We start from the raw sequence: 12,318 nt of genomic DNA, 5'->3' as shown, positions 1-12,318 counted from the left end.
GTTCCTACCACTACACAACGCTGCCGGTAGCTTCGGTAATTACTTCTAAATAAGATAAAGATTGAAACCAAATATGACCTATAGTATTTATATTAAAAACCTAAAACACATCTGTTACACAAAAAGTTGTTGTAAATAACTTTATCCCAACCATCATATTGTAACTTAAGCGCATATACATCACACGTCTGCACGTAGTTTAGTAACACATGCTGCGAGGACAAGTAGTAACTGAACTATGCCTTGTGTGAGCATGACTCTTACGATTAGATCAATAACCAATGCGACTGTACAATTTAACTTTTTAATATTTGCATGGTATTTAGTGAAATATAACTTAAGCATAAATAACTGAATTCTTATTTTTACAGCAAAATTTTACATAGCCCAGCGTAATTTACTAAGCACTGTTATTAAAATTAAAGCAGCAATAAGCAAATAGAAATATTTTACAATATAAAGAAAAAGAATAGCTGAATTTTACATCTTTTGTAATAAGTTGACGATGTGAATATATAAAATAGTATTTGAAAAATTAGAGTCTTAAAATACTAAAAAAAACTGTAGTATCATAAAGGCAGTATAAGCTAAAGTTAGGACGGCAGTTATAGCAAATCTTTCAAACATTACTCTAATATAAGAACAATATAAAAAAGAAAAATAGTAAACTTAAAATTAAATAATCTCTTTTGATGCATTAACAATAAAATAATGAAGAAAACTAACAAACAATAATGAAATATTAATATCTAAAGCATTGTTTCTGTTATGAAATTTTAACCAACGTTTCGACCGTTTTGCTTTTTTCATCTTTCTGCAAAACAGCTTGAGTAGTCACTTTTGACTTTTTCGATTTCGTATAAAACAACACAACCAACAATAATATAATAATCTGTACTAAGATAGCTAAAACTATAACCCAGGTGTAGTCTTTTACGTATTTTTGAAAAAATGGTGATTGTTTGAAAGCTTTTGAATCGATAGTAACATTCAACTTCGTATTTGCTAGGGTTGTAAACTGATCCTTTATATTTTCTTGATTTTCAATAACAGTTTTATTTTGCAGAATAGTTTTTGATGGCACGGTTGCTATTTCAAGAATAGGTGTCGTAACTTCTATTGCATTTTGCGTTGTAATTTCTTCTTTTTCAGTCGTGGTTTTCGAATCCACTGTCATTTCGTCAGACATAATCTGTTACATAAATTTAAATATTTGGCAAATATAAAACTTTAAAAACATATTTTTAACTGCAATGTTATTTAATTTCACTAAAAACACCTTACCGTTGTTGTAACGAAGTCAGAAACAATTGTGCTTTTCTTAACTGCCTGCACTGAATTTAGAAAATACGGGCAACTGCCGATTTTTTTAACCTGTAAGAAATATATATTAGCGCTGAGGCTTAAGGTTTTTTAGCCTATTGAACCAAAACTTATTTAAAATTGTTGTAAGGCTTTTAAAAGTAGTTATTTTTTTTTACTTTGACGTTGTTTTTCTCATAGCAGGAATGGATTCGGAGTTGGCATTCATCTTTGTAAGTCACTCCGTCTGTTCCACATACTGTCTCGTTTACAACGTTTTGTGGGTTAGTTGAACGAATGTGTCTCCGCTTGGGTCGTTTTCCCTTCTAAAAATAACAAACTAAAAAGTAATATTCTCTACATAGTAGGCTTTTACTTCAAATAAAATATAGGCTAAACTTGATGCCTTTAAACACAACACGATATTTAGTAACAACTAGTAATGTATTAGATATTATTGACTAACTTCAACTTTTTTAAGCTTTTTAAATTTCTTAACCAGTATAATTTTAATCCTGCAAATTATCATGGTATGATTAAAACTTTACCTTGTTTTTGCCGTTATGAGACATCCCGTACAATTGCAGCGGAATTTCGCCGCTGTAGACAATCTTTCCTTTATTGCCAACTACCTTGATTCGCTTCATTTCTTCCACGTGATCAAGGCTCTCTATAATTGGCTCCAAAGATTCGACCGGCAGTTCGCGGGTTTCACTTTGGTCAGTAGCAACTTCTTCAACATACTGACTTTCTAGTTGATCTTGTAGGTTGTGAGTAACTCCAAATTGTCTCATGATTCGATTTAATTCCTTCTGAGTTGTCAAGTCCATTAGAATATCTAGCGAATTTTTTTGAACTAATAAAGACTCTGTAAAAACATTAAAATAAATGTAAAATCTTTATAGAACTATGTAAATAAACCAAACATATGTTAAACTGGCAGGCTGCCACATTTACCCATGTAGGCCTCTTTTTAAAATCGTTTATGTAATTAAATTATTGGTTACAAGTTTTCTTTATACACAAATAGTAAATGATAGCGTTACCTTGATCACACAAAGCTTCACATAAACATTCATAATTGTTTGGACCGTCTTGAACGCATGCACCATGTAAACAGAACACATTTTCACAAGGGTTGCGATCAGTCTTGATCGTTTTACGAAGATCTTAATACAAGAAATGGATTTGTGAATGTATTTTTAACTACCAAAAAGTAGATTGTTCGACATTACTAAGTGCTGTTTTATTTTTATTAGTGTTTCATTTATTAATAGCTTTACCCTATGTTGTACCAAAATCTTTAAAACTCCAAACTAGGTATAAATATCTAACACAAATTAAGTTACTTGAGTTTGTAGTGTCACAATGTCCGCTATGCACGACATAAATGTCCAAGTTTTTTTCGCAGGCTTCAACCTCAAGTGCACATTTGTTCGGATAACTTAAACCGTTGCTTCCACATTGAGGTTCTATTACTTTACCTAAACCGAACAAGAAAAAATACGGTAAAATCAATGCCTAATACAGTAACTACAATTACATCAATGAACTATTATAATTTAATGCTTAAGACCAGGGGTTTTTAACCTTTTTAGTTTCGTTTAACCCTTGTCGAATGAAAAAGGTAAAATTTACCCCCATCCTTGTGGTGGCCCCTTGAAGAAATGTAAAACATCCTTTTTTGTCTTATTTACCACAGCAAATATAAGAAAAAGTTTTTATAATTGCCAAAGACACAATTGTTTTTGACGGGGTCCAGTGAAAAATAAAGTCTACTCAAATGGCCTAGTAAACGATATATGATTGAGTAAATTCACTCCCTCGGTAGGTAAAATTTACCCCCAGTTAAGAACCCCTGCTTTAGACAAATAATATTAAATTAATAGCAGTTTTAAGACATTCTTATAACAGAAATTTATAAATATTTATCACCTAAGCACTTTTCATGCCCACATTTATCAAATTTCTTCACCAGCAGCGGCCTAAGCGGCGAATTCGAACCTTAACACAAAATATTGTTGTTTTAAAACGTAGACATAATTGAAATCAGGTTTTCAAAAGAAAACCTACCTTTGCCTGTTTGACAGGACCCTTCATGCATCACAGTGACGTCACGTTGTTCTTGGCAACCGGCTTCTTCCAAGTAACACTTGTTGTAATAACTATTGCCATCACTTCCACAAACAGTGAATGGAGTGGTACCGTCGCAATCTGGAAACAATAAATATTTACAATAAAGTGACGTAAAACAATTTGAATACCACAATAAATATTCAACGGCTAGTTAAAATACTTGTGTAGTTTACGATTATCCAAAAACCTAAGGACCGTGAAAGTAACAAGTTGCAAAAACCTTTTCAGTAATAAGACAAATATGTAATAATTATCAAGAATATAAAATAATTAAAGCCTTTTATTATTGGGTGATTATCAATGTAGGCTTAGGATTTATTTAGAAATAGGACCCAAGTTTTTATAATTTATTAGGTTTTAAAAGAATTCAAATTAAATGGCACCAATTTGATATTTATTCTGTAAAGATGATAGTCGTTATCCTGAACGTAAATATAATAGTTAATATAATTTTAATATTTACCCATTTTGCAAAGACACGGTCCATCTTCAGAATCGACATCACACACAGCTCCAAATTTACAAACTATCCCTTCCTCGCATATTATATTCCCTGATCCCGACCCTTCCATGTCAGAATCATCAAACGAATAAAAACGCTGATCCTTTTCGGGTCCTAAACATTTGCTTTAAAATTAAGTCAAAAATTGTTGCTTGGTTATTGTTGTCAAAATAAAAAATATATTGCTTCAATTATATTTAATCTTCTTTGTTCCAAACTGTCTTTCACATGTAGTGGTCAAAAATAAGATAGGGCTTCACGACATGAGGTCCTGGGTTTGATTCCCACTGCTTTCTTGCTGTAGCTACTAAGCCAGCAGCTTAACTTTCAGGCAAATAAATCCCTAGTTCCCTTATGCTGTAGCTCACTTGAATAATGCGCTATAAACGGTATAAACTCCTGTTGAGCCAACAATCAGTAGCTTTATTATCGAGCAATTATAATCTATAATATCTCAAACTGCTAAAGGCAACTCAAGATTGGGTCAGGGTAACTAATGTTACTCTATGTTTAGGTCGTAAAGTCAACCTTCTCGCATCGAGGATAAAGATATACAAAAAATATAAAAATTGGTAGCAATAGCGCACAGTAAATAAGAACTGCAGACTTTAAGAAGAAAATTTCAACTAAATAAATGTTTAAAAATGTTAAACTCCTAAAAAAAACTTTTGTATTACCTTTCTCACACGACCCTTTCCATTGAACTGTTATTGGGAACTGGCATCGGCACGCGGCCAGTCTTAGTTTACATTCATTCCTATATGTTCTTCCATCAGAACCACATACCAGGTTCTTTGGATATGTACGACAGTCCATACATCGACATGTCGTTGATTCAATTGGCGTGACGGGGTTGGAAGAATGTAATTCTGAAAAGTTAGTAGAAAATTATGTATCTCATACATTTTGAATGTAATGTCCTTAATTTTTTATCCTTTTATAATTTATTTATCCTTGTTGTGGGAAGGTTGACTTTACGGCCTAAACATAAAGTAACATTGCCTTAATCCGGTCTCGAATTGCCTTTGGTAGTTTTAATGGTAAAGATTATAATTTCCCGGTAATTAAAAGCTGTTAATTAAGTGTCGGCTAAGCAAGACTTTATACAATTTACAGCGCCTCAATAGAGCGCTACAGCATGTGATTAGTGGTGATCGAACCTAGGACTCTGTGAAGTTAAGCCAAGTGTTTTGAACACTACACGATGCTGCCATTGGTATGTTAATACGTTGCTACGAGGTTAGTAGATAACGGACTTAATAATATTATCTTAAACTAACATAGAAAAACTTTTTAGATAAAGATAATTGCTCTAACGTTGGGCTTTTTTTATAAAATTTTTGCGTCGTTAGAAAGTAATCGAAATTTTTTCCAATCGTGGCATAGTGGTTAAGCCATTAAGCTTTTCGTTCGACTGCTTTTAAGTTGCAATGTTGTTTTAATGTGCAAAAAGGTATTTACTCCTGACGATCCCAAAACCCAACTGTCAAGTTAATAGTCACGTAATATCGCTACGTAAACAATATCCAAAATAGGTTAGACGACACGACGCCGGGTTTTTATCGTTAGGTAGCGTGAGGTCAGCCGTTTCACATTTAAATAAATTAACAAAAAAAAGGAGTTTGATTCATACCGGTCTCATACTGTAGCGCTTAAGTAAGGCGCTATAAACGACATTAACCCCAGCTAAGCCAATACTTAATCAGCAGCTTAATTATCGGGCTTAATTAGCAACTCGATACTGGGTCGGGGTAACTGATGTTACTTTATGTTTAAGTCATGGAAGCGAGCTTTCCTTACAAATATTAAAAAAATTGGTGCTAAGGTATATCGTTAATGGCATCTGATTAAAATCCGTAAGTTTTTAGATTCGAGCAACACGAATACCACATTATTCACCTTCGAGTCCGTCATTCAAGGATACTAGACCGGCAGCTTGGTGTAGTGGTAAGAACACTTGCTACACCACACATGAGGTCGTGGGTTCAATCCCCATTGAGCTCATGCTGTAGCGCCATTGAGTATAAACGGTACAAAGTCCTGCTTAGCCAGCACTTAATCAGCAGCATAATTATCCGGCAATTATAATCTATAACATCTCAAACTGCCACAGGTAACTCAAAACTGGGTCTGAGTAACTGATGTTACACTATGTTTAAGTCGCGCATTCGACTTTCCCACATCGAGGATAAAGATATATACAAAAAAAAGGTTTAAACACGTCACCACTATATAAAAAAATATTTGCATAACATAAAAATTGTTATACCTTTTGCGAAAATTTGATCTCTATGGGGGGTCAGAATTGTACTTCTCCAGCAAAAACCTCCGTAGCGACAGTTAGTGTTCAAACTACACGGATTGTCTTCGGTAAAGAAGAGCGAAGGCTTGGAAGGATTTCGGGCACAATTTCGTGTCATTTTGGCAACAGACGACACAGATCGATAACCTGTAAATAAATATATTACATTTATGACCAATACATGTTAAGAATATTAGTGTTTATATGTTAACTCGATTGATATACTGCTTAGAATAGAACCTTTTTGTTACGTATTACATAATGGTAAGCTTTTAAACACTATCAGAGCAATAACTGTTTTGTTTAAACAAAACACATACAATGTTGTGACTTATTTTACTTTAAAGCTGGTTTTTAATTTTTCAACTTGATAAATACCTTGTTGGCTTTCTACGGAGGTTGTAGTTAATAAAACCAAACCCACTGCCACCAAAGTTAAAAAACTTATTTCCATATTCTTTGCTTAATTAAAACTTAAATTCAACAACCTAAAGTTAACAAAATTTGTTAGTAAAATTTCTCTACACGACCGCACAAAAGTCTAACTTTAAATCTAACTATTATAACTATAAGTATGTTTAATATCTTATTATCTAATTTCATGAGAAAATACATCATCGATTTACCATGGCCTTATACTTACTAGCAGATACAAATTTAGATAACCTTTCGGCTACGTGATAGCCTAAGTGTTTTTTACTCGAATCTAGGCAACGCTTAATATCGGCGAAGATACTTAATCAACAACAGATCGATCGCTCTCCGTTTTACATTTGCCTCAAGCGCTTGTATTCAGAAAATGTGACATAAACATTAAGAAATAACCTGGCCAAGATACCGTCTAGCTCCCAAATAAGGCTGTCTTTGCGACTTACGAATTCTTAATGCTTGTAGAAAGCGTTGTTATTAACTTTAAACTTCATGGTATATGTCGTTTAGGCTTGGCTGGGCTCAAAATAATGCCAAAGCTGGCTAAAGGGTTACAGTTCCAGTTAAGGCACTGAACTTTTAGAGTCTATAGAAATGATTGGCGTACGACAGCAAGATTTTCAAACAGGAAGTTCGCACTGTCTAGGACTTTTTCGAAGTATTTTTTTAAAATAAAAATTTAATTTGATTGTTGTTGAAAATAAAACTAACAGTTCTATAAAAAAAAGGCTAACAGAACAACAACAATATCACAAAGTTTAAAAATAGTAATACGTTTTTAGGCGCTAAAAATCAACGAAGTATTAATTTAAATTATTCAATTAATATCTTTTTACTCATTTTGTATATTTGTTTTACTATTAGTCCTATACTAAATATAGAAAAAACGAATACCCTTCTTAAACCTTGTTGTAAATATTTAAACTATTTTTTTAACCATAACATATTTAAAGAATGATAAAAATGTACGAAAACAAGTCCAAATATCGTAAGTAATTTTGTATAAATAATTAAATACCTGTTAGCCCAAAGCACTATTCTGTGATTAAAGTGTTTTCTCAAAAATAAAATCTAAGAAATTGTTGTTATGTTTACGTTAATTTAAATACAAAACAATTTTAAGCTAAGTAGTAATTAAAAATAAAACTTGTTCAATAAAAGCCTGTACAAAAGTCAATCAAAATTATTTCTTTAAAAAACACAACAAAACAAAAAATACAAGCGAAATAAAAAAATGTTTTAAAAAAATTTTGTTAAATAGCCTGTCAATTTTTTTTTTAATTTAAAAATTTGTAGTAAAAAAACACAAAATAATAATATGTTCTAAACTATTTGTTAAACAAATGCATAAAAACAGTTGCAAAATTTATTCAAATGCATTCCTTGATGCATCAATAAAATTTTCTAAGTTTTAACCACAAGCTTAACCACTTAGTATCTCTATACATCGAGGACAAATTAAAATTACAAGTTACTATAAACTATCTATAAAAATATGGCACTATGTAAAAGGCGGGGTGCTTGTGCAGAGTGCAGAGTGTTTTGATTTTTTTTAATAATTATTTTTTTAATTTTTTATTTACGTCACTTATGGTGACATCATCGGAATGTTATGCTGGGACGATGATAGCATAAATTTAACATACAACCGTCTGTGGTACATAAAATGTGGGAAACTCTACGCAGCAAATACTGATAAATGATAATAATTTTTAGGCGGAAATAACGTCATAACCCCTGTGTGCGACATTTCTATTGCCCATTCCTAAAGTAAATTTAATTTGCAATTGAATGATGATATCTAGCAGTTGGCACAAAGGGGTTAACGGGAGCATTATATGACGAAATTACGTATTTCGATTTTCAGTTTTTGGGCGAAAATGACGTCATAACCCCTGTGTGCCACATTTTTATTGCCACGTTTCCAAAGTAAGTTGAACTTGCAATCGAATGATGCTAACTAGAAGTTGGCACAAAGGAGATGAAGCGTTAACGGCAGCATTAAGGCCAATTCACACATGTAGCGTTGAAAGCGTTTTTTTTTGATGAAGCGTTATAAACATTATGTCACTTCCTGTCCAAAGCGTTAAAAATGACCAAAAAAACGCTATCGGTCGAGTTAAAAATATTTCAACTTTAACGCTTCATTGTTATAGCAACAATAATGCCAGAAAATTGTCGTTCGCTCTAAAAAAGAGATAACGATACCGCGTGACAAAAAAGAAAAAAAGAGTTTAAAAATTAGTGTTTCCCCCAATAAAAGTTGATTTTTTTAATTTTCAAACTATAACGTACTGTTAAAAAAAACTTTTTCAAAATTAACTATAATTGAAAACGTTGTTTAAAAAATAATAATTAAAAAAAATTAAAACACTTCGCACTCTGCTCAAGCACTCCGTCTTTTACATAGTGTATATTATTTAAAAAAAATATTTAATATTATGTAATATAATATATCCAAATATTATGAATTGCATCATTCCAATAACAGGGAGTTTCCCAGATAGTAGTTATTAAATAAAATTAACATTTTTGGCAAGCAACTTGCTGACGTATTTTTATATAATTAATTAATTTAAATTATGTCATTTAAAGTTAATACAAACCAAGGAAATCTGCAAAAAGCCTATAAGGTTTTAATTTTTTTTCGTATATTTATTTTGTTACGTAAAATATTTAATATTTTTCTTTTGCCCAATTCGTTTAGTTTTTTGTATTTCTTCTTCGTTTTTATGCCTTTCTATTATTGATGTGGGAAGGACAATTTAACAGCCTACACATAAATTAACAATTATTGTTTAAATCTAGTCTAAATATCCACATTTCAACTTTAAATATTATTGATCCCTTTGTCTGACAGTCTAAAAAATTAACATACTGATTGGGTTTTGGCTTAACAGGAATTGGTAAGCAGTGGGAATCAAACTCAGGACTTAAACTAATTGATCCAAAAAGTCTTACCTCTTTACCACACTGCCGGTTAAATATACTTTCTAGTTGGAAATGTAAAAAGCTGTTTCTTGTAAAATGTTAAATAATAAATCTCAAGTCCATTTTAAAATAACTTTTATTTTTTAGAAACATCAGACAAATGAACTGTTGGTAAATGACATTCCAAATGACGAAGTATTTTTTATGAGGGACGGCAGAATAACATGTTTAGTTTGTTATGCAAAACCTATACTTGACAACATTAATATTTTACAAATACACAGAAATGGTAGAAAGCACAAGGAAAGTAAGTTAGTGTAAGATATATATTTTTAACCTCGATGTAAAAAGGTCGACTTCACTACCTCAACATAAAGTAACATCAGTTACCCCGACCCATTTTTATGTTGCATTTGGCAGTTTGGGATATTATTGAATATTGTTGCCCGTTTATTAAGCTGCTAATTAAGTGTTGGCTTAACAGGAGTTTATACCAGTTATAGTTAGGTTTAATTTCTTCATTTCTTGCAGAATATGAAATTTTTAAGCAAAGAAAAGTTGACGACTTACAAACTATTGAAAAAAGATTACTCGAAACAGAAAGAAAAGTAAATACTTATTTTAAAATAATTTTAATCAAGGGCAGTAACATTCAAGCTACCAAACGCAACTCAAATATGGGTCAGGGTAACAAATGTTACCCTGTCGGTGTGTTAAAGCTGTAAGGTCAGCATAACATTAAGCATAAAAATATATATAACAAAAAAATTTATGTAATGTGAGAATATATTAAATCCAATTTATGGTTTTAAACATATTATAATTACTTAATTTTAACAATATTTAATAGCATACAATGGTCAAACTTTTTAAAATGTAAAATATCTTCTTTAATTTGTGACTGAACTAAAAAATTCAATAATAAATGGTGACATTTTTTCTAGGGAGGCTGTACAAAATTGTTGCACAAAAAAAGACAAGAAATTTTAAATACGGGTGGATTTTCAGCAAAAAGTAGATCGCATTTAAAAGCAAAGCACCCGAAAGTTAAAGTTCAATTACAAACTACATCAAATTTACTTTCAAATTCTTCAAATTACATAGAAAGTAAATTAAAATTACTTAATTACCAAATTTTTTTGTTATCCCATATCATATTAACCTTTTGATAATGCCCGATAATTAACCTACTAATTATTTTTGACTCAACAAAGTTTAAGCCCCTTTTTATTTCTAGCATTCTAATGTAAAACCAGTGTTAAACAACTTAAGGCCTCATGTAGGGAAGCCAAGTTTTTAAACAACTACACATAACTTTTAGTTGCAAATAACTATATTCTTGACCTTTTTATTTAATCATGGTTCTATTTTATTAGGTTTATCAGCAGTGTCTGATTCAAATAGAAATATATGCTTAGAAAAAGTTCAAAAAACAATACAGAGTATGAACAATGTAAGTATAAACTTTTTTAATGTTCTTACATAGATGTATTAAACTAAATATTTAACTCAAAAAAAACTTTTAATGTGGAAAGGTCGACTTTACAGCTTAAACATAGAGTAACCATTGTTACCCCTACTAAGTCTAGGGTTGACTTTTGCAGTTAAGAATATTATTAAATATAACTTTTTTATCATACACATAATGGTTAGTTTTGCTTAGCAAGAGTTTATGCCATTGCTAGCGCCTTATTCAAGGGTACAGTAACTTAAAACAGTGGGGATCAAACCCAAAACCTTGTGTAGTAAACCCAAGTGTAATATTTTATATTACTATAATTATTTTATATTTTAAAAATAATAAAATGTTTTTAGGTAGAAACGAATACAAAGAAAACTTAATTCAAAATTTGTAATTTTGAAACTTGCCGTTTATTACTATAGTTAGTGATTTCACATTTCTGCTTATAAGCATGCATATATATGTTGTATTAGTAATAGTTACACCATTATCTTTTTTTACTTGGGGTTTTTAAACTGCTTGACCAGTTGGTTGTTATTGCAATACTTCCTCTTACTCAAACGTTTTTTGTTTATTGCTTTTTGTTGTCAATGGACAATAAATTACGTTTATTTTTTAATTTGTTTTTTCGGTATCAATGACAGTGAATAATAAGATATACAATAAACATTACATCAATGCGACGGGAAAAAATGACAAAATCAGTTTAATGATTTAAAACATGCCACAAATATTAATATTAACATAAAGATTTTAAGTATGTTATAGCATGGTCTTTAAACCCAGTTTATGCCTTTACTCATGGGTTTTGTTTAAATAAAGAATGCGTTTTTAGTAGATTAAGTTAGGGAAACTGGTTCTTTTACGATATTTTTTTTATTAAAAAAAAACAAAAATTGATAAATATATTATCGTCTCTTTAACGGTTCTTATATTTTAAAAACCTTTAAGGTTTTCACTAAATATCTAATTTATTTGTTTTTTTTTGCTTTTGTGGAAAACCGTAAACGTAACTTTTTTTTCTATTTTTTTACTTTTTTTCTATTATTTTTTTTAACAAGTTTTAATTTTTTTTAAATAAATAATAAACATATTGACATCGATTAATCTGATTTTCTTTATAGAAGTATTTTTTATATTAAAATTAATATTTTATATTTGTTAATATTTTATTACGTTTTACAAAATAAATAAAAATGATACAAAATTATAAGATTAATGTTTACAGAAATTGCACAAAGGACATAAATTAAC

General features: G+C 30.6%; 2 protein-coding genes across 2 annotated transcripts; one reads left to right on the top strand and one right to left on the bottom strand.

Annotated features, from left to right (window-relative positions):
- Positions 1–309: 309 nt before the first annotated feature.
- LOC145742989 (agrin-like) lies at positions 310–6,731 on the bottom strand. The gene is made up of 12 exons (XM_082560836.1): positions 6,621–6,731; positions 6,210–6,389; positions 4,618–4,809; positions 3,902–4,054; positions 3,376–3,516; positions 3,238–3,306; positions 2,652–2,786; positions 2,349–2,471; positions 1,851–2,170; positions 1,482–1,628; positions 1,285–1,374; positions 310–1,192 (listed from the first exon to the last, which is right to left on the bottom strand). The coding sequence occupies exons 1-12, from the start codon at positions 6,694–6,696 to the stop codon at positions 767–769; spliced, it is 2,052 nt and encodes a 683-aa protein (XP_082416962.1). The 5' UTR covers positions 6,697–6,731; the 3' UTR covers positions 310–766.
- A 2,438-nt stretch (positions 6,732–9,169) lies between these two features.
- LOC145743482 (uncharacterized) lies at positions 9,170–11,863 on the top strand. The gene is made up of 6 exons (XM_082561450.1): positions 9,170–9,304; positions 9,750–9,909; positions 10,134–10,210; positions 10,547–10,709; positions 10,979–11,055; positions 11,418–11,863. The coding sequence occupies exons 1-6, from the start codon at positions 9,254–9,256 to the stop codon at positions 11,442–11,444; spliced, it is 555 nt and encodes a 184-aa protein (XP_082417576.1). The 5' UTR covers positions 9,170–9,253; the 3' UTR covers positions 11,445–11,863.
- The last annotated feature ends 455 nt before the right edge of the window (positions 11,864–12,318 follow it).

Source organism: Corella eumyota, chromosome 2, assembly GCF_963082875.1.
Source record: "Corella eumyota chromosome 2, kaCorEumy4.1, whole genome shotgun sequence".
Taxonomy (NCBI): Eukaryota; Metazoa; Chordata; class Ascidiacea; order Phlebobranchia; family Corellidae; genus Corella; species Corella eumyota.
The sequence above is the reverse complement of the archived record's forward strand: the minus strand, read 5'-3'. Positions and strand labels throughout refer to the sequence as shown.

Bases quoted from the DNA above. Each gene is read 5' to 3' on its own strand.
- LOC145742989 (XM_082560836.1), bottom strand. From the start codon at position 6,696: ATGGAAATAAGTTTTTTAACTTTGGTGGCAGTGGGTTTGGTTTTATTA. The intron at 2,787-3,237 runs GTGATAAATATT...TGTTCGGTTTAG, and splicing joins TGGGCATGAAAAGTGCTTAG to GTAAAGTAATAGAACCTCAA. The intron at 1,629-1,850 runs GTAAAGTTTTAA...TGTTATTTTTAG, and splicing joins CTCATAACGGCAAAAACAAG to AAGGGAAAACGACCCAAGCG.
- LOC145743482 (XM_082561450.1), top strand. From the start codon at position 9,254: ATGTCATTTAAAGTTAATACAAACCAAGGAAATCTGCAAAAAGCCTAT. The intron at 9,305-9,749 runs GTTTTAATTTTT...TTTATTTTTTAG, and splicing joins ATCTGCAAAAAGCCTATAAG to AAACATCAGACAAATGAACT. The intron at 9,910-10,133 runs GTAAGTTAGTGT...CATTTCTTGCAG, and splicing joins TGGTAGAAAGCACAAGGAAA to AATATGAAATTTTTAAGCAA.